The following is a 21,461-nucleotide window of genomic DNA, read 5'->3' as shown; positions in this document are numbered from 1 at the left end:
GTTCTTGCGAAGAGCTCGAAGAATTTATCAAATCTAACTTCGTTTATACTGTCCAAGATGAGGATGGTGGGGACTGTTAGTGAACTGCGTTGGGCAGTAGCTCCTTCGCGGTATTGAAGTTACTTCTCGTGACATTTAACTTCTATCTAAAAACTAAAACACTGCAAATTAAAAGCAGTAGAGGCGGTGAAGTAAGAGAGTTGTCTAAACGATAGCCTCCATTTGCGCGAAAATATGCAGGGATATTTGTTCGCAGACATAATCTCTTTCGAAACGAGAACAGTTTTCTAAGAGCACAGTTCGAGGAAACTGAGCTTCGAGGAATATACAAACATATTTTCGCGCCAAACAGAGGCTATTGTGTTTATTATCCTTCAAATATTTTCAACGCGCGCGAATAATGTTAATGAACAGCCTATCGTTTATGGCATGGGAAGTTCGCTTTTAAGTGTTCCCCGGTTCGACTCTTTGAAAAGAAAACAAAATGTCACTTCCATACAACACTCTCTCTTATTTTGAATTAAATTTTAGACGAATACTTTTTAGACGGAAGGTTTACAAATCGGGGAATATCACTAACCTGGGGTATATCCTCGGATAATCCCTAGTTTTAGCTGGGGCATGTTCGGTCACGTGATGTATTTGGAGCAGTCGCACGCGAGCAAATATATTTGATGGATAGTAATTGTTGAATATTGTGAGAAATGCCGCACCTTTGCTGTCGATTGAACATGATGGCCCTCGAGTAGCTAATGCCAAAATGCAAAAGTTTTCCAGCTGCTGACCTCGGTTTACAAAACATGGCTATCGACCATGAAAATATATCGAAAACTCAAGATGGGAAATTGGATAAAAAGGAATTAAATAAACCAAAAATTGGATGAAACTTGTACTAAGCATGTCGACCATTTCGAAGGCAGCATTTATTCTTGGCTGGGTAAGCCCTGCGCAAAACCACGTCAGAGAGTCGACTCCCAACAGTTTGACTTAACCCTTTAACACTAAACATCTGATTGTTAATTCTTCCCTCTAGCTGCTATACATTTTATCTGTAAATGAATTATAAGAATTTGGAGCAAGATCAACGTGACTTTTATTAATAGCAATGTTAAAATTTCAGTGTGTTCTCGTGCAAACTTAATTTCTTTCCGTTTTGCCACCAAAGAGATAAAAGGTGTAAATTATTTTCTTTCTCCAGCAAATTCAGTGGAAATTTGAAAAAAAGATGTTAGAAATAAACGGCTTGTAAATTCAGTAAACTACCACCATTATCCTTAAATAGTGTGAAGCTTCTTTAAAAAGTTTAATTTGAAACCGAATGTAAAAACGAGGTTTAAATAAAAGATGTCGAAGGTTCTAACGTGCACGAGTAACCTTGCTTCCTATTCGCTAACGCAATGACAGTTCTGACAAGTTGACTTCAAAATGGCTTTCTGGGGCGTGCGCTCAGGATGAAAAAACAATATTATTGCTCTTTTCTTGTTTTCCTATTTTTATTCAGTGATGTGATTCAAGGAAAATTCATTACCTGACTCGTGAATTCAGCGTTAAATTGCACATCGGTTTTCGCGTGCAATTTAACGCGGAATTCACGAGTCAGGTAATGAATTTTCCTTTAGAATTGCGAGTTGAAAACGAGGCTAAGTGATATTGTTTCGCATCTAGGTAAACATAACAATTTTAAGTAATGCTGTTTCCTTTAATTTTTTACTCATTTTTATTCGCTTCCCGACTCGTGCGATATCGATTTTCGTGTGCAATACGAATTGCATTACTTGACGCGGAATTTCCTCATCAAGTAATGAATTTTCCTATAGCATTGCCTTATAATTCTGTGGATGATTTGCTCTGACGAAGGGCTCAGTAACGCTCGAAACATCAGCTAGAGAACCTTTAAAGTTTGACCAATTCAATTCAGTTGATAAAACCAAGGAGGAGAAGGGCCCTTAAAAATTGTGCTGGCAACATTTTTAACATAATGTTTGCATTTCTTTCCATGAAAAGTAGCACTGCTGACATAATCAGTGTATTTTTAGGTTTTTTTTGAAGGGAATATTAGCAGAGCCATGACCCGCTTGATCTCTATTATATTGATTATCTTCAAGCTCGGTCCATGGTCGGGTTCACTCTACTTTTAACGTCTAGCTTGGGAAAAGAAGGCTACTTGCACAACTGCATCGTTCCTAGAGGCCCAGAGGACTGTGCACACCGGAAGTGAAGATTGCGTTAGTTCCAGTTACCGTTTAATTTACACGGGCTACGAGATGGCGTTGAAGAGAAACGTGATGCCAACATTGTACATTTTGGCACGTACACCGCTAATAGTGTGGAATTAGGTAGGGTAATTAATTTTGTTTTAACAGAGCAAGTATGTATCTCAAAATAATTAAAGAGGACATTATGTTTTATTAACAATAAAAATATACTTTGGACTAGTGTTAAGTTTATTTGTGAAAGCTTACTTTGAGAAAAAGCGGCATAATTTTCAAATAGGAGCATAATTTCCAGCATATAAATATACATGAAAAATTGCGCTCGTCTGATCGGCTGAAAACGAGTACATTTTTCATGTAACACAAGTGCAAAGTTGTAGCACGAGTGCAAATTACAAATAGCATGCGCGGTCAAAATTTCCTCCGCTCGATCTCTCATGTAAATTATTAACAAGTAACAACATGATATCTCGTGCAATTTGGTGTAAATAGGCACTTGTAAATTGTTCAAAGACCACAAATTGCACCCACCCCGTGTACTATTTTGTTGTCTTTGAAAACTTATTTCTTCTTATCAACACCAAATTGCATTCGAAATAAAGCTATTACCACACTGATATGGAAGAAAATCGAGCAATTCTTGTAGCATAATATGCTAAATTTATAAGCACAATCTAAAATGGCCTTGGACCCCAACGACACTGCACCACATCTTCAGAAATATAACCCTCTTTATTCCATTGGAAAATTGTAAGAACCAAGAAAAGGGAAAAATCAAATAAGGAAAAACCGAAAAAAAAAGAGAATCAGTAAGCATGTCTTTAAATACCTTATTCCAGTGTTTTGGTTATTTTTGTCTTTGACAGTTGAGAATGTCACAGGCATCATTGACTGGTTACCAGTCTATCCGCTCAGTGTAGTCTTGAAACATGGCGGATGTAAGAGTCGGCTGCGGTTGATCTCAACATTGAAAGATTTATTTGCTGTTTCTGAGCGAACGATTCTTGTCAAGGTAAAGTAATTCAAGCACCATACACATTTCTATTTGATTTTTGTAACTGGAAAATGTATCTGTTAGGCCTCGTCAGCGCTCTAAGGTGCGACCATTTTGGTCGCCATAGCGAGTGAAAATATTTTCACTCGCCATGGCGACAAAAATGGTCGCACCTTAGAGCGCTGACGAGGCCTAACAGATACATTTTCCAAAATATTTGGCGACTAATATTCTGGCGAAAGTCGTCAATTGGCGACCAACAGGTTAAAATAGAAATTTACTAGAAAAATGATCAACAATAGGATGAATTTAATCAATAGTACAAGTGGTAGCATCACCTGAGTTTCTCTTTTCGCCTCTCGTCGTTCAGAAACTCGACTGCGTTAAAAAATGGCCAATTCGATCGATTTGAAGGGGAAATTGGCAATGTTGCATGGTCTCAGCAGCTTTGTAATGTTGAAATAAATCGTTTTTGCTACTAGACAGTCTCTTCCTTTCCTTTCTCTTATGTACAGTAGCAAACCTAAGTGATAAAACGTGCCGTTCGGCGCATTAGCCCATCGTGTAATGTATCATGAGGTGTCCTCCCCTTCTGTTTTTTTTTAGGGGGGGAGGGGAAGGAAGCGACTAAACTTTTTTTATGGCAACCATTTTACAATTGAAGGTCACCAAACGGTGACTTTTTGAAAAGTTGAGCTTAGAGCGCTGCTCTTGTCTTAGTACATATTGGCATTTTTTAACCATCTGTTAATAATTTGGAGCCCATAAATATACTTTATATCTCTATATTCAGACAGTATTTTATGTGGGTTCACTAGTTCGTCATCACTGTGTGAATTGAAGTTGACTGCAATTTTTTACTATTAGGTACTACAGTAACTGTACGTGCTTGTTGAAGACATCTTCATACAATGTTTTTACATTTGGTAGTGCCTGATGTTGATTGACTGATTATCTTATTGATTAAAGGAAAAGAAAAAAAAGAAACCTGGCACGGCCAGGGCGCGAATCTGCGGACTCTAGAGGAATAGGTATATCCATAGTACCAGGTATGTAGAGCGAACAAAAAGGGAAGTTTTGGGCTCATCCTTGGCGTAAAAACCTGTGAAGCTCACAAGTGGCGTAAAACAAAGACAACAAAACAACACCTCATGAAACAAAGAAAGCCTAGTCAGGTTTTTACACTGAGGATGACCCAAGTCTTGTGATGAGATAAACTTGATGCACATTTATTACATGTATCCATGCTATAAGTTTCCTACCCTGCCCTGGCCGTCAATTGACCAGTGCACAAACTGTGCTCTAACCAAGTCTGCATTGATGAGAGCTGTTTCATAAATCTTTGCATTGTTCACCATATTGCTTTTTTACAACAATACTCTGCAACTATACAACAGTAGGCACAGGCAGTCGTAGACTGCCAATTATTGTTTGTGTTTTGTAATAGTATTTACCTTGTATATTAATTACAAGAATCTCTTTATAAAGGACATGTGTTCATGGCTTCTGCCACTCCATCAAATCCTTCTACAAAAGAAACCTCTAACTATGCCCGGCTCTGTCGCCTTCTTGTGGATATTGGATCTTGTGTTCTGAGGGAGATCTTTGACAGGATATGTCCACCAGGAAACCTTAACACAATTCTTGCTCATCCTCGGAATCATGCAGAATTACAAACGCTTAGAAAGAAGAGAGTCCTGAGTACCTTCCAGTGGCGCCAACTGTATCCTCCAATCAAATCTTCAGTCTCCTCAGGGAACTTTGACACATTTGTACTGCTACTTCTTCTGAGGAATATCTTTGGTGTAACTCTCCCTACTTCAGGCCATGATGTCTTTCCTCCATCAACAGACACCACTCCAGCAGCTGACATCACTCGCATCAAAATCCTCAGAGACAGAGTTTACAGCCATGTTACCAGTGGTTCAGTTGATGATGCAACTTTCAGTTCCTACTGGAACCAGATCAAAGACACCTTTTTGGATATTGCAGGGCCTCCCTATCAGGATGCCATCAACGAAATTAAACTTGAGGATATGGATGCCAATCTTGAGGAAGACTACGGAGAGCTTCTAAGAGAGTGGTTGAAGGATGAAGACTGTATTGCAGACAAATTACATGAAGATGAAACAGTTAAAAGGGCCCGGAAGGAAGAGGACATGGAGGATCTTATTAACATTTCAGGGCAAAATTCAGGAATGGAAGGTGTGTGTAATTTTTTTGTTGATACCAACTGTTAAACTTACTCTACAGTGTGAACAGTCTTTGTCATATGGTTCATCAAAGGCAAGTGTGCTCTGGAGACTTAAAGATTTTTCCCTTTGGATTTAACCCTCACATGTAGACGCTTGAAAGTGACTATCAATATCATCTGCATGAAATGTCTCCTCACAATGTCCCTGAATCAAATATTTAGGTCAGGAGATGAAAGGAAATGATCACCAACTAAAGAACTCCTGATTGTTAAAGAAATTCTCATCATTAGCACCTTAGGAAATTAAGGGAGAACGGTGTAGAGAATTTGCATGCTGATATGAGGGTGACATGGGTTTTAAAAGTAAACATGAAATTGTGACGTTATATTAAGTGACTGACGGGTGTTTTGAAATTTGGAAGAGTAACCTGATGTGTTTCAAAACTTGACTGCAAACATGTGAAAAACTGAATTTTACATGTTAGTGCATTTTTAGTCAAATCTTTTAGTGACTATGTTATTCTTTGGATTCTCAAAGCATGGTAAGAGGTTCAGTTTTTAGTCTTTCCTTTTATAATTGGAGTTAAAAATGGTACCATGGTTTTTGGAGCATTAAACTCTTTACTGAGGTAGTAGAATTTTAACTTAACTTTTTATTTACCCTTTAACTCCTGTAAGTGACCAGGAAAGATTTTCTCCTTACAATAGCAATACAATGTCAAGCAGATGATTGATGAGATTAAAAAAAGTTATCAATTAGGAGATTATCAATTGATCCAATCCAAATTCTCCAAACATGCATCATAAGAACTGTATAGCAGACAGTAAGGAGAACTGCTAAGAAGATCTTGGGAGTGAAAAGGTTTGGTCAGATCTGACAATTAGGTTTTCAGTGTTGTTGCTGGAAACATTTGTCATGTTACATGGATATGATTTTAAACAAGTCCTTCACCAACAATGTTTGGATGTATTTGCACTTGTGATCAAATTTATTATCAGTATGTACAATGATTTTGTTTAAAACTGCATTTTTCCTTTACAGAGACAGAAGTTAAGTGTGCTGAAAATGGATCAGCAGAGAAAGCCAAGGTCAGCTCACCAGAGCTCAGTATTGAAATTCCAAAGATGTGTGATCTTCCAGGAACCTCTTCAGCTTGGATCAATGTTGAACTCCCTGTTGATATTGTGTTATTAACAGTGGAGGACTTTGAGTTCTTAAGCTGCTTTGCCTTCCTGAAGGAACCCTTTAAGAGTTACCACAGCAGTATTGGCTATGTGTACTTTGGCTGCATGGGTGATGATCAAGGAAAGAAAATGAAAATCGCATTGATGAGGTGCTCCAAATGTCCTGATGTTCCTGGGGGCTCTTTGTCTGTGTCAAAAGATGCCATCTTACTCTTGAGACCCAAGGCTATTATTTCTGTTGGTGCCTGCAGTGGTTTGGACAGGAAAGAGGTCAACCTAGGAGATGTGGTTGTTTCAGCAAAGCTGATAACAGCTGCACACAAGACTCCTCCCAGCAGAGATATTGGTAACCTGATCAAACATGTGGCTGATGGGTGGAAGGCACCTTTACAAAATGCTGATGAATATAATGCCAAAGTGCACTGTGATGGAGTGTTTCTGAGTATCTCAGAGGCAAACAAGGACATGATTGGCCAACATCCTGAAGCAATTGCAGTTGAAATGGAAGGTGGAGGTGAGAATCATGTTAATTATGATGATTTATGAGTCAAAGATACAGTATTTGCATATGTAGCAAGTGTTTTTAGAAAAGCTGTGCTAGAATTGTCCCAGCGTGCTCAAGAAACTTTACAGGAATTGTATATGCAAATTTGATTTTGTTTTAGGCTAGGGTATGGTAGGAAGATGTTTTTGTATGGATGAAGGTGACAAGTTAATTAATTTACAATTGAGTTGCCCCTTCAGGATGTCATGAATTGTCAAAGTTGTGTCTTCTAAAAATGTAGAAAGTATCTTGCTGAATTGTTTTAGGCCTGGGGAGTAGAATCACAGTCCTTATTAACCCCTTAACTCCCCAGACTGACCAAAACAGAATTTCTCCTTCCAAGATCAATATGATATCAAGCAGGCAAGTAATAAGAATAGAACAAATATCAAGAAAGGGATTATTAGTAGATCCAAAACCCAATTCTCCTAACGAACATTATAGGATAATTAGATCTAGGGAGTGAAAGAGTTCACTCTAATTGATAACATTTTGTCTCTTGAGAAATGTAAACTGAAAATTAATTTTACAGTCTTGGTGTACAAGATTTCTTGTAAACATTGGTTGTACATGTAGGGACTTACACTAACCTCTTTCTGTGATGTGGATGTTTACCAGAAGCTAGAGTGTGAATCTGTGTGAACTTCAATTGAACAATAATTATCACAAGGATGCAAAGAAATAAGCTTATATGGTTAAGAGACAAGTCAGTGTTAAGAGACATTCATGAATGTTTTTTTTTTTCAGGAGTGTTTGCAGCAGCCCATGATTTTAAGACAGAATGGGTGGTAGTCAAGGGCATCAAAGACTTTGCAAATGAAAGGCAATCTTCAAGTGAGAAATGGAAACAGATTGCTTGTGTGATGGCGGCATCTGTTGTGGCCAACATTTTGAGTGATCCAGTCATATTCCAAGATTGGCCTCACTATAATGCAGGTATTATTTTCTGTCTCAATCTTTTTTTTTTTAAGGGATAGATGTGATGTAGATCTAGGTTCCCACAGCATAAACTTGTATGGATTGCAATCAGAATGAGTCATTCAGTAACAGTTTACAAAATAGGAAATCACTCAAGTTACACTAATTTTGATTCCCATAAGTTGAACATGCTTCTTTAAACCATTACACCCTGATATCAGTATTCATATTCCCCATACTTTTCTCTATACATTTACGTGGGAACTGACAAGGAGAATCCATTCAACAATCAAAGCTTCCTAGTTTGCCAATAATCTCCTCTTTTCGCGTCATCTTTATGAATGACTCAGCAGTATTACTGTATTGAAAAAATAGATGCAGGCCACTCAAAGGATTTAAATGGTTACTGTAAGTGTTAGGGAGAAACTATTGGTTACATTGAGGGATGTAACAATGGATAACAGTTCATTCTGTGAGTGAGGAGAAAACCTGTATTCTGTAGTTAATTTGGTTTATATAACACGGCCAAAATATGGAGAACTGACAGAGGCTAATGACATCTACAAAAGAGATTTGATGTGATTTGAAATATATTCCAGGGCCAATTTGCAACACATCGAATTGTCTTCACACGTTTTACTCCCCTGATCTCATTAGAAATTCTCTCTACTGTCTGCCATTACTTCTTATGATGTTCCTTTAAATAAATTGGTGTGAGATCAATTTTTAATCCCTTATTGATATTCATTTTCGTTCTCATCACTTGTCTGGTTGATACTGTATTGATATTGTAAGAAGAAATTCGGTCTTGGTCACTCATCATATTTTTTAAAGGATTAAACTAATAAAGAAGACTTATTGAGTGATATGAGTGTAAGACGGCCAAAACGGTCGACGTAAGAACAAAAGATCCGAAGAAAGATTTACAAGTTTATTACACAGCAAATAAATGCAACGGAACAATAAAAAAACGGGAACGAGTGACACAAAAGCTAGTATAGCTTAGAATCCGCTTTAAAGGCACTCTCAGGAAGGCAACAAATAAACTGAACTCACCGAGCAAACGGTTGTAACTTATAGTAAAATACAGGAAAAGGTAAATATAACTTAAAACCAAATTTGGGCTAGGAGCGGTTAATTAAACAGGAATTACATTAGGGAAAAGGGCAGTTAAACAGGAATTACATAAGGGAAATCGGCAGTTAAAGGAATAATACAATTAACACATTACTAACATAACTGACAAATCGCTAAAATTCCATAAAATAAAATAAGCAGAACAACATGTTTTAAATAGAAAATAAGCGTAAGTGATTCTGTCACATGTGTACAACTGTATTTTTATGTTGGAACTTTTTGGAATGGGAAGGAAAGTGATGGATGCCAGCTCACATATTTATATATTTTTTTTAACCTTTTTCTTAGAACTTAAAATTGATATCACGTTGGTTTTAGACCATTTTAAGTGAATGTCTTAAGAACAAATTGGTTTAACATTTTCACTCCTATGATTTCGTTAGTAATTATTGTCTTCACTGTCTGCCACATAATTCTTATGATGGTACTTTGAAAAACTTTGTGTTGGGTCCACCAACAATCCCTTTGTTGATATATTTCTTAATTCTCATCACTTGTCTGCTTGATATTGTATTGATATTGTAAGGAGAAATTCTTTCTTGGTCACTTATCAGAGTTAAAGGGTTAAACTGACAACATTGTTTTTGTTTCTTTAATAATTTAGGTGCCAGTGAATTACCTGTTCAAGGTAAGTTCCACATGTTCTCATGATTGAATTACTTGTAGCCTTAGTGATATTTATTGCTCACTGCATACAGTTATAGTTATATAATGGTTAGTGAATCATAGAATGCGTCAGACTTTTAGAATTGCTTCCTTCCTGCTGTCTCAGACTTTAATTAATTTGTAGATTAGGCTTAGCAGCCCTTTCTATTGAACAGACTTCATTTCATCACATTTTGCCACTTTGAAAGGTTTGCACAAACTAGTACGTAATTTTTCACCGCCTACTTTCCTTGGTGATGTTAAGGTGGCTGAACAGTTTTCGCGGGCGCTTTTGCTGATGCAATTTAGCGCGTGCCCAAGGATTGTGAAAAACAAACATGCCGTCAATGGAGCATTCATTTTATTCACTCAACACGTACCCAAACCACCTGTGCTATTTTCTATACTTGTACTTACTTTACTATACTTGTACATTTCAGTACCAATCATTATTATAACATAACCAAAGTTAAGCGAATTCATTACGCACATCGCTGAATGTAGCAACGCTCCGCCTTGAAACGGTTTTTAATCAGATTTTTCACCTCGACTTTACTCCCAAACTAGATGAGAACGGAACCAATTGTCAAAGCATCTGTTTCAATATCTTTCGTTCGATGATGTAAATATCTCTCTAAGAGCCTGGGACTATTCAGGCAAATAGGTTAACTTAACCAGGGCAATAGAAAGACTAATATGTTGACAATTTTGTTGCCAATTACAGATTTAGACTTTCCCATGAAGTTAGGTAAACTTCAAAACTTAAAAAAATGGTTTTAAAGTATTCAGATTCAAAAATCTTCTCTTAACTCCACCTCGGCGGCCTTCTTGATCTCCAAAGTAGCGGCTAAGTCGGAACGCTGTTCTAATTACAAATTGGTGTTTTAGGTTAAGTGTATCCATTACCTAAAGGTCCCGGATTGGACACGAATAAGAAAAAGAAATCTGCTTAAGCGTAAACCAGGTCAGAGCTATCGTGCACTTGAGAGTTCCTCACTTACTTATATTTAAACTCAAGGGAGTGCGTCTTACCAGAGATTCAGAATTAGGAAAATCTGGTTTTTCAAAATTGACGGAAATGTCTGTCTTTGAAATTAGTTACGAGGGGTCTTAAGTGTGATGGAGTCTGAGAAATGTAGATTTTTCCATCTTTCATTGCTGTAAGCGACTTAACAGGACCGGTTAAGCGTCCGTAATAATACGTCACGCAACCCTTGTCAACCTACTCTGACAACACTCCACTCCCCTCTCAAGGATAACTTTTTCATAAAATTCATTGTTGTTGTTACCAACCTTGTCAAACGAAAGGGGGAGGGAGAGATTTGTTAACAATTATTACGAATTACAACCTACCATTAATTTTCTTTCGATTTTATTGGATACCTAAGTTATCAGGCAATAACTCCCGTCTGCGTCGATATTTGTCCTCTGATTGTTTCCGTCAGAAAGAAAGAAAGCTAGTGGGAAAAAAAGCCTCCTCCAAAGTTTTCTGTTATCATCTCTGTTTCTTTTTTTTACACAGAAAATAAACAAACTCGTTTTGTTGAGTCCAGTGATAGTTGTATTAAAAAGCTGGTCGCATATACTCATCCGCCGTCAGATCAACTGTGGCTTTTTAAAGAGCGGTTTTTGCGCGATATGAAAATTAAGAGTTACAAAATAAATAAACTCTTTTCTGGTTTGCTGGCTGATAATGTTCGTGGCTCGGAGACTGTCCTAATGATGTTACATTTTCCCTCGAAACTTCGCTTCTAGGCCTTGTAATATAGACTGAGGGGAAAGTTACCAAATGCCGATTGGCTCAGACAGAAGGCAATTTTAAATTAATTCTTGTAGTTTCCCCAGGCAAGTACCAAAATTAAGAAAACGTTAAAATAGGTTACCTTTGCCTTAAACTTTTTATTTTTATTTTTTATTTTTATTTAATACAGCATTGTTTATTACACTTACACATGTACTTACACTATAATTACTTTTTACACCATGTTTAAACTACATTAACTTACACTACTTACAATACATTTATAACAATACAGTTACACTAGTCAAATTTAATTACAGTTGATCTATTTACCACATTATTGTTTGCATGTTAATTGTCGAGTAACAATACAATTTTATAACGACAGAAAAAATTTCCATTTGTTCCTGAACTCCTTCTCGTTATTACAAGTGACAGCAATATATTTTTCTAGATAAATTTTGTCGCGCGCAAGTGAGACGAAATCATCGAAACGGCAATTTATGGTATTTAAAGCGTTAACATATAAAAAATATTTGCCTAGAATAATGAGATGGTTGAGGGCTAAACAGTAGGTGTGACAGCGAATAATTCCGAACATAATCTCCAGTTCTGACAGTGACAATTTCATATTACTAGAGGTTGAGTACCACTCCTGGAATCTATTCCAAAAAGAACTTGCTTGCTTACAGTTTATAAACAAATGCCAGACGGTCTAGTGCTCAGATGGACAAAAGGGACAGGAGGGCGATGCAACTTTTTTCATTTTATGTAACAAGCTATTCGTTGGTAAAATTCGGTGAATAATTTTGTATTGAAACATTGTCAATTTAATTTCTCTCGTGGCTTTGAATGGTAGGAGGTAGATTTTGTTCAAGTCACTTTTCTCGATGCCCGACATTAAAAGTTTTTTCTCAGAAGTTGGTGGCGGTAGATCTTCGAGGTTAAGCAGGATACTGTATATTGCTTTACATGAGAGTGAACAGGTTGAGGTAGGAGGCGTAACTAGGTCTTGGGAATTTTCTTGCAATAGTTTTTTCCAATTTTGTGGAAAAGAAGAAAGAATGCTATAATATTGCAAAAAGTTACATTTTACATTGAATTTATTGCGAAAAGAATTAAATGAAAGGAATTGACCCTCATAGGAGTCAACAAGGTCCGAGATTTGTTTTATTCCAGCTTGATGCCAATGAGGAAAGAATACCGTTTTCTTATTCACAGTTAAAAATCGATTATTCCAGATTGGCTGTAAGAGAACCTCAGTTTTATTTTTAGGTGTGGTCGTTGCAATGTCCTGCCAGTAAAAAATGATTTCTCTGTAGAAAGGAGGAGGATGGTTGTCTAGGTCAAGGAGATTATAATCATAGTTACATTTAAACAGTTCTGTACCGCCAACATCGGCTAGGAGGGATTTTGGTATGTACTGCCATGGAGCATCCGAGTTAGACCATAACCGTTTTACCCAATTTAACTTTAGTGCTTTATCATAGAGAGAAAAATCCCTCATGTCCAAGCCACCAGCTGTTTTCTGCTTGAAAAGGGTAGTCTTTTTTATTTTGGCGGGTTTGTGATTCCAAATAAAGTCGAACACGATCCTGTTTACTTCTTTACTGAAGTCTTTAGGGGTACACATGACGCTGCAGATAAAGACAAGTTTTGAAAGTGCCAATGTTTTAATTATATTTATCCTACCAACGATGGAGAGGTCTCTTTGGGACCACATGTTCAATGTTTTCTTTAAAGAATCTAATTTGTCCAAAAAATTTTTCTTTTCAGACATTTCTAGGTCATATGTAAAATGCACTCCAAGCGCGTAAACTCGCTCACCGCTCATTTGAAGATCAAGTATAGAATCTTTTCTGTGGCTTACAGAGCCAAGCCATAGCATTTCCGATTTTGTTTGATTTAGTTTTAGACCAGAGCACTTTTCGAAAAGTGATAATAAATCAAATAACTTTGATTTATTTGATTGAACATCAGACAGAAGTACAGTTGTGTCGTCTGCATATTGCGAAAGTTTGACCTCTTTATGTTCATCTATTTTGATACCTTTTATTTCTTTTGAGCATCTAATACTTTGCGCGAGTAGCTCAATAGCAATAATGAATAATGTGCCGGAAAGTGGGCAACCTTGACGCACTCCGCGTTCTAGATGAAAATGTTTTGAGGCGTACCCGTTATTCAAAACACAACTAGAAATATCTGTATAGAACACTTTTATCCACTGTCGGAGATCAAGACCGAAATTAAACGTTTCGAGGCATTTATGAATAAAATTCCACTCAATCGAATCAAACGCTTTCTCGAAATCTAAAAATACGGCTACCCCTGGAATATTCTTCTCTTTTGTGAAATGCATTGTATCTGCTATTAACCTGATACTTTCCCCAATGAACCTTCCTTTAACGTACCCAGATTGGCAAGGATGAATTAAATTCGGCAAGATCTTCTCCAAACGCAGAGCGATGGTCTTCGTTGCGATTTTATAGTCTACATTCAATAAAGATACGGGTCGCCAATTTTTTAAAATATTCTTTTTCTTCTTCGGAATTAAGGAAATAATTCCTTGGCGCTGAGAGATGGAGAGAGTACCGTTTCGAAAAGCGTAATTAAAGCTATTTACCATAAATGAACCGAGCAAGTTCCAAAAGTAGCGGTAGAATTCAGGCGTTAGCCCGTCCGTGCCGGGAGTTTTGTTGTTTTCCATAGTTTTTAACGCAATTTCACACTCATTGATAGACATGACACCTTCGCACGTTTTCGCGATTTCTTCTGATAATGCATTTTCTGTTTCAAAGAACTCATTGAAAGTTGGACAGTTGGGGTCCATATTTCTTGATGTATAAACCTCCTTAAAGAAACGTTCTTCTTCCTCCAGGATGTCCTTCGGGTTTGTGATTTTGTCACCAACGTTGTTAACTAAGGACGTTATATGCTTCTTTTTTTGGTTCCTTTTAGCTAAGTTATAGAAATATTTACTATTTCTCTCACCATGCTCATACCAACGCGCTCTACTGCGCACGATTGTTCCTCGTGTCTTGATACCCGCAATTTTAGAAACCTTGAATTTTATTCTCTCCAGCTCGGCCTTAAGGGAATCACTGTATGACGTCCGGAGTTTGGTCTGCAATTTTATCATTTCCGACAAAAGAATTGATTCTTCGTCACGTTTTCGTTTAGCTTTCTTCTTTGAAAAAGCTATTGTAAAGGCACGAATTTCCATTTTAATCATTTCCCAATACAACCCTTTGTCGTTGACTTGTTCATGCTTTTTTGCAAACATGGGAATTTTAAATGTCAACAGTTCCACGTAATTAGTATCTGACAGCAAAGAGTTGTTAAACTTCGAGAATCCTGGTCCTCGAGGGAGCTCACTTTCACTAAAAGACACGGAAAGATCGACGGCGGAGTGATCTGAATAAATTTTTGGAACTATTTTGCACTCTTTTACGCGATCTTTTAACTGTTTTGAAATAAAGAAGTAGTCAAGTCTACACTGTATTTTCATTGACGGGTTAGCCCATGTAAAGCCAGGTTGATCTGGATTCTTGAAACGCCAGGAATCAAGTAAACTGTGTGTTTTGATTAACGACTGAAGCTCGTTGATGGAAGCTTTTTTATTATCAACCGGTCTACCGCCTTTTTTGTCTAAAGTGCTAATTGTGCAGTTAAAATCACCTCCCAGCACCAGGTTGTCGTTGGCGTAAGGAATTAGAAATTCTTTTGACACGTCCCTGAGGAAAACAACTTGTTGGGTTGCATCATTCGGTGCGTAAATATTGACCAGAACTATTCTAGTACCGTCAATAATAGTCTCGGCTAAAATACATCTGCCAATATTATCTGTAGTGATTTTTTCCAAGTCAACGTCAAGATGGGGTTTGAATAAAATCATAACTCCTCTACTATGGGAGGAGCCGTGGCTGGACGCGATTTTACCTCCCCATTCTGTTTCCCATCTTTTGATAGATTCCGGCGAGGAATAAGTTTCTTGCAAGAAAATTATATCCGATTGTTGTTGATGCAACCAACGAAAAACTTGTCTTCGCTTTCTCGAACTGTTTAGCCCTCTAACGTTTAGTGATAGCAGCTTATACATTTAGCTTCTAATGAAAAGATAGACAAGGCATCCAAGAAATAAGGAAAGTAGCTGTCTTAGAACTATGCGGCTCACAGTGCGGTTGATATGTATGAAAAGGCTTGATTCTTATTACTTCGTTGACATCGAAACAAAATTGATCAACATAACAGAGGATAAAGCTAAAAGGAAAACACTTACGGAAACATATACAGAAACACATAACTATTAAAGACTTACCTAAAGCTTTGTGCGGCGTTTTGACTGGATATCTAAGTGAAAAGCCGCAGCTCCCAAATAGGTGGTTCCGTACAAAAAAAAAAAAAAAAAAAAGAAAAACAAACTCAACTTAACTACGGTTTTAGCGTTCATTTCAGTTTAGTTGTCCATTAAACGCCCATAGAAAGGAAATTGGGATGTTTCTTCGCCACGGTAAAGAGCACCATTGATGATCACCTTTTCGACATTGAAGTATGCAGTCTTCTTATCGCGCTTGGCCGCCTTTAGGATCGGATATAACACCTTTCTTACTTCGTCAACTTCTTTGGGAAAATCGTCGGATACTCCAAATCCGGTACCCCTTGGAAGATTTTTGATATAGGATTTGATGAAAAATTTATCTTGAAAATCCGTCAGCCTAACTATAATAGGTCGCGTTTGAAGACTTCGATTTGATTGTGAACGGCGTGAAGTAATTCTGTGGACTCTGTCAAAATGAATGTTTTCTTCGTCGGCTGGAAGGATCTTTAGTTTCGTACGCATGAATTCTCTTAGGGCGAGCTCGGTGTCATTGTTTGTTTCGTTTTCACGTTCCGTTATTCCAAAGAATTTCATATTTCCTCTACGGCTGTGACATTCGAGTTTAACATGTCGGCGATGTAGCTCTTTGAGATCGCTCTTGGTGCGTTCACTGGAGGTGTCGGCTGCTCCTTGCTTTAAATTAACATCATGAACAATGGCTTTTAGGTCTTCTATCTCTGCTTGCGAGTTTTCCAAGCTCGTTTGCAGGGTTTTGTTTTCTTCTTCAAGAAGAGTAATCCTCTTTTTATAAGTTTCCAACTCGGGAAGTACAGTTAATAGCATGTTGAGTTTCTCTTCAATACCGGAGAGCCTCGAGTTTGTTGTTTCGAGGCACTTTTTGCATCCATGTTTGTGATGTTGATCGAACTCGTCTTCCTCGTCTGTTTGAGAGCTGCCTTCCCTTGTTCGTTTTCTGCCTTTTTCCACGGCTCCTTTCTTGTTCGATGATTCGTCAGGCATTGCAAATGGTTATTAAATATATTTTAACCACCACTAGGGCTGCGAAACTGTAAAGATACTACGAGCACATTTTCGGCGTGACCGCCATCTTTCGTGCCTCGTCCCCAGTCCTTGCCTTAAACTTTTGATATCATTGCTGGCAAATGTTTTTCAACAGGGTTGCTTTCATTTCTTTGACGTTGTTGTACAAAAATAAAGCTACGTGAAAACTGAAATGGCTTTCCACGAACGTGCGTAACAGCATGCGTTATTGATCTTCTTATTAGATTTCTGAAAGCACGCGTGAAATTAATCCTTAATTTTACTCGGCTCTACGAGGAATAACGCTTTAACGAAGCAACTTTTCTATCCTTTGGACAGGGATCGATTTCTCAACTGATAGACACAATAGTCACTTTTCAAGGACACAGCTCTGTGTTAGTTAATGTCCCTGTGCTGAATTCGATAGAAAGTATTTAAACTGCATTTACTCGTGTTCACATAATTAATAAGATATTTTCCTTCCCCTTTTGTTTAGCCGTAAGTCCCTACACAACAGCTTTAAAAGTTCAACCCTGTGGAGTAAGAATTCAGTAAAGTACACAAACTGTTCTCCTCGTGTTCTTGTTATTTATTAAATATTTTCCCTTTCTTATCCTTCAGCCATAACTGCTTACACTACAGCTTTAAAGACTTCCATTACAGACCAAACGGAGTTCCAACCCAAACTGCTAGCCTCTCACACCATTTCCAACGCGAAAACGGATGAAATTTTCACTAATCTTCTCATACAACATGGAAGAAAACGCCTCACCAGGAATGACGAGACATATTCAAGGAGTGAAGACCTTGAGTATTTCGGAAAAGTCAGCGGTATTCCAGTTAAGCACTGCGATGAAATATTTCTTGGCACGAGTAGTGATCAGGAGAATCCTAATTCTATTCTTGTCGTTGGAAAAGCAGGGATTGGAAAATCTCTGTTTTGCCAAAAGGTGATTCGCGATTGGGCCTACAAAAAATTATTCCGAGCAAGAGAAGACATTAAAATTCCAAATTTTAAATTTGCTTATTTGCTTACTTTCCGTCAATTGAATTTCCTTCAGGAAAAGCGTGTGACCTTACGCGAAATCTTAAACTTTTCTTCAATATTAGATGACGTTACATTTGAGTATATTGTAAACCATCCCGAAGAAGTTTTGATTATCCTTGACGGCTATGATGAGTATTCACAGCAAGATTACATCACTGGAAACTCGACGAAAGAATATCAGAATGACGCTAGATGTAAAATGCCGGTGGCCGCATTATGTTCAAAACTCATCAAGGGAGAGATACTGAAAGGTTCTGTCGTTGTTGTAACCTCGCGGCCTGATGAATCGGATAAGCTGGGAGGAATCCGTTTTAAACGGTACGTAGAAATTGTGGGATTTTCTCCACAACAGGTTAAAGAATACATTGAAAAGTACTTCAAGGAAAACGAAAATATGAAGAGCGCTGTGCTTGAACATGTCATGAAGAATGAGAACCTAGTCAGTTTTGCTCATATTCCTATGCTCTGTTATCTGTTGTGCTTCGAGATGGAGTATACTCTAAACGAAACAAGAAATCCTCGTGACCTTCCTGTCTCAACAACCGACATTTACACAAAACTTATTGAAATTTTTGAACTTAAGCACTGCTCTGAGTCAGAATACAGACACAAAGAAATTCCTAGCAAATTCAACCCTCCTCCGGTCATCAAAACCACGTTAGAGAAATTATCAAAACTAGCGGCAAAACTTCTTCTTGAAAGGAAGCCAACTTTTGATGAAAGCGAAATGGAAGGCGGGTTTGAGTTGGAAGAAGTCAACAAACTGAAAGGTAGTGGTCTTCTTTACTGTGGTCAGCCTTACAGGACTGGTTCGATCAGAACCACGAAACACTTCAGCTTCACACATCTCACTGTCCAAGAATTCTTAGCCGCCCATTGGTTTGTAAAGGAAAATTGTATTCCAGTCGAGAAATGCTCTGAAATGGTTTTCCAATTCATGGCTGGCATTTTACCAAGTGAGGGAAAAGAGGAACTGATGGAAAAGTTGTTGACCAGTAGTCAAGTTTCAGGGAATGATAGTGGATTTCTCAGAGCAAAGTGTCTGAGTGAGTATCAAGACAAAGAATTCGCTAAAACGTTTATCAGGAATCATCCGCAAGCGTTCAGTAGTTCACACGGCGTCATGGATTTTAATGGTTTATCAGATATAGACAGCATTGCATTATCATTTGTGTTGGACATTATCAGTGAACTAAATAAAGAGGAAGCCAGAGAGGCACAACACAAGTTCGTCCCAGTTAAGACGTTGAACCTTGGTAATTCCCGCCTAACAATGTCTGGAATACAACGAGTCTGTAATTCACTGATCAATGAACACTCTCTTGTGTCTGAATTGATTATACGAGGAGCAGCCGTAAGTAAAAATAATATCACAGATAATGGGATCACTGATACCGATGGTGCCAGTCTATGTGAAGCTTTACAGCATCCAAGCTGTAAACTAACCACACTAAAGCTGTTGCTCTATAAGATCACTGATACTGGTGTTGCCAGTCTATGTGAAGCTTTACAGCATCCAAGCTGTAAGCTTACCACACTAGATCTGATTTCTAATGAGATCACTGATACCGGTGTTGCCAGTCTATGTAAAGCTTTACAGCATCCAAGCTGTAAGCTAACCACACTAGATCTGAGGAGTAATAAGATCACTGATACCGGTGTTGCCAGTCTATGTGAAGCTTTACAGCATCCAAGCTGTAAGCTAACCACACTAGATCTGAGTTATAATGAGATCACTGATACCGGTGTTGCCAGTCTATGTAAAGCTTTACAGCATCCAAGCTGTAAGCTAACCACACTAGATCTGAGGAGTAATAAGATCACTGATACCGGTGTTGCCAGTCTATGTGAAGCTTTACAGCATCCAAGCTGTAAGCTAACCACACTAGATCTGAATGTTAATAAGGTCATTGATACCGGTGTTGCCAGTCTATGTAAAGCTTTGCAGCATCCAAGCTGTCAGCTAACCGCACTATATCTGAGTGCTAATAAGGTCACTGATACCGGTGTTGCCACTCTATGTCAAGCTTTACAGCATCCAAGCTGTAAGCTAACCACACTAGATCTGACTCTTAATAACATCACTGATACCGGTGCTGCCATTCTATGTGAAGCTTTACAGCATCCATGCTGTAAGCTAACCACACTATATCTGTGTGATAATGAGATCACTGATACAGGTGTTACCAGTCTATGTGAAGCGTTACAGAATCCAAGCTCTACGCTAACCGGACTAGATATTCTGTAGAATTATGGTATTAGTGAGTTAAAAAAAAAATCTGTTCAAGCCATAGTGGAGAAATACAGACCAGGTTTTGAACTTACAATTTAGAAATATAGCTATTTAAAGCACTTTCTGTAAAAGTGGGAAGCAGCGTCAAACTAATCTACATCATTAGCTTACAAGAGATCTCGCCAATTTATTTTAATGATCTTAATTTTAAGCTAAATCTTAAAAAAGGAACAGTTACGAAATGGTTGGAAACAAAGTATTTTGAATCATTACTGATCATAGTAGAACTTTATGGCTGTCGTGACAGCAGCTTGAAGCCTGAAAACGTTAATAGTTTTAATGGACTTGATAGTTTATTATTATAGGTACTCAAAGTAACTTTTGTAGATCTTTTTTTCTGGGTCAACGAGAGTTACAAAGTACTTGAACTGTTATAGCTCAATGTGAGTAAAATAAAACGATTGTTGTAAATAGAATCGCATTGAATAAAGAATTTGTTGATAGGTTGCTCGCTGGGAATATATTGCTTCCTATACCTTTGGTTTGTGGGTTTAATTGCCTGAACCTTTTTACTCTCAAGATCTGATTGTAAATTCTCCCCTCTAGTTGATACACATTTCCTAGTTAATTAGTTACGAGAATTTGGTGTTAGATTTGTAGTACTAAGTGTTAAATTCTCATTACCTGTTTGCTAGATAATATATGGATATCATAGGGAGAAGTTACATGTTAATCACTTCTGGCATTTTCTGCAAAGAGGCTTGTTATCTTGCACTTTCTCGATTTCGAACTCATTCTTGAGCCATTCTTGAGCCGAGCCAATTATTGCAAAGATAGGTTGCGGGATTAAATTTTTTATAGCGTGAACCAAGCCAATTTATCGTACAGGTTTATGCCTTCAGTAGTTTTTCGGTTTTGCATGCACCGTTATATGAAGTAAAACCGAAGGAGAGTGCAGATCACGGTTAAGTTGTTGAAGTGAGCGCTAACAGGGAAGTTTTAATTATTTAATACAGAAATCGCTCTGTAGGCCATGGTGACACAGACTTCAGATTCCACGTTGCCCTGTATATTCTCTGTAATAGATTGCAGATTACATCAAAATAAGGAAAGGAAAAAAAGTTAGCACACGAGGCTCAGTCGAGTGTGTCACTAGCAGATGTGAGAACCGCGTTCCAAAGGCCTTTGCCCTTAGTTCCCACCTCAAGCTCCACCCCTCCACCTAATTAAATGACGAGCTTTTGTTCGGC

General features: G+C 37.8%; 2 protein-coding genes and 1 non-coding gene across 3 annotated transcripts in view; 2 read left to right on the top strand and 1 right to left on the bottom strand.

Annotated features, from left to right (window-relative positions):
* LOC148726453 (uncharacterized) overlaps positions 1-21,461 on the top strand; it is a 344,348-nt gene that overhangs the window by 199,115 nt on the left and 123,772 nt on the right. The gene's annotated exons all lie outside the window — the stretch shown is intronic.
* Positions 3,114-20,714, top strand: LOC111336443 (uncharacterized). The gene is made up of 7 exons (XR_015989469.1): positions 3,114-3,225; positions 4,075-4,256; positions 4,696-5,412; positions 6,444-7,100; positions 7,878-8,066; positions 9,790-9,813; positions 17,552-20,714. It is a non-coding gene; the product is annotated as an uncharacterized LOC111336443 (transcript).
* LOC148726461 (uncharacterized) lies at positions 16,028-16,909 on the bottom strand. The gene has a single exon (XM_088728563.1). The coding sequence runs from the start codon at positions 16,907-16,909 to the stop codon at positions 16,028-16,030; it is 882 nt and encodes a 293-aa protein (XP_088584689.1).

The sequence above is a fragment of the Stylophora pistillata genome, chromosome 7, assembly GCF_964205215.1.
Source record: "Stylophora pistillata chromosome 7, jaStyPist1.2, whole genome shotgun sequence".
Taxonomy (NCBI): Eukaryota; Metazoa; Cnidaria; class Anthozoa; order Scleractinia; family Pocilloporidae; genus Stylophora; species Stylophora pistillata.
This window is presented reverse-complemented; position numbering and strand designations above follow the sequence as displayed.

Coding starts and splice junctions, on each gene's coding strand:
- LOC148726461 (XM_088728563.1), bottom strand. CDS start 16,909: ATGCCTGACGAATCATCGAACAAGAAAGGAGCCGTGGAAAAAGGCAGA.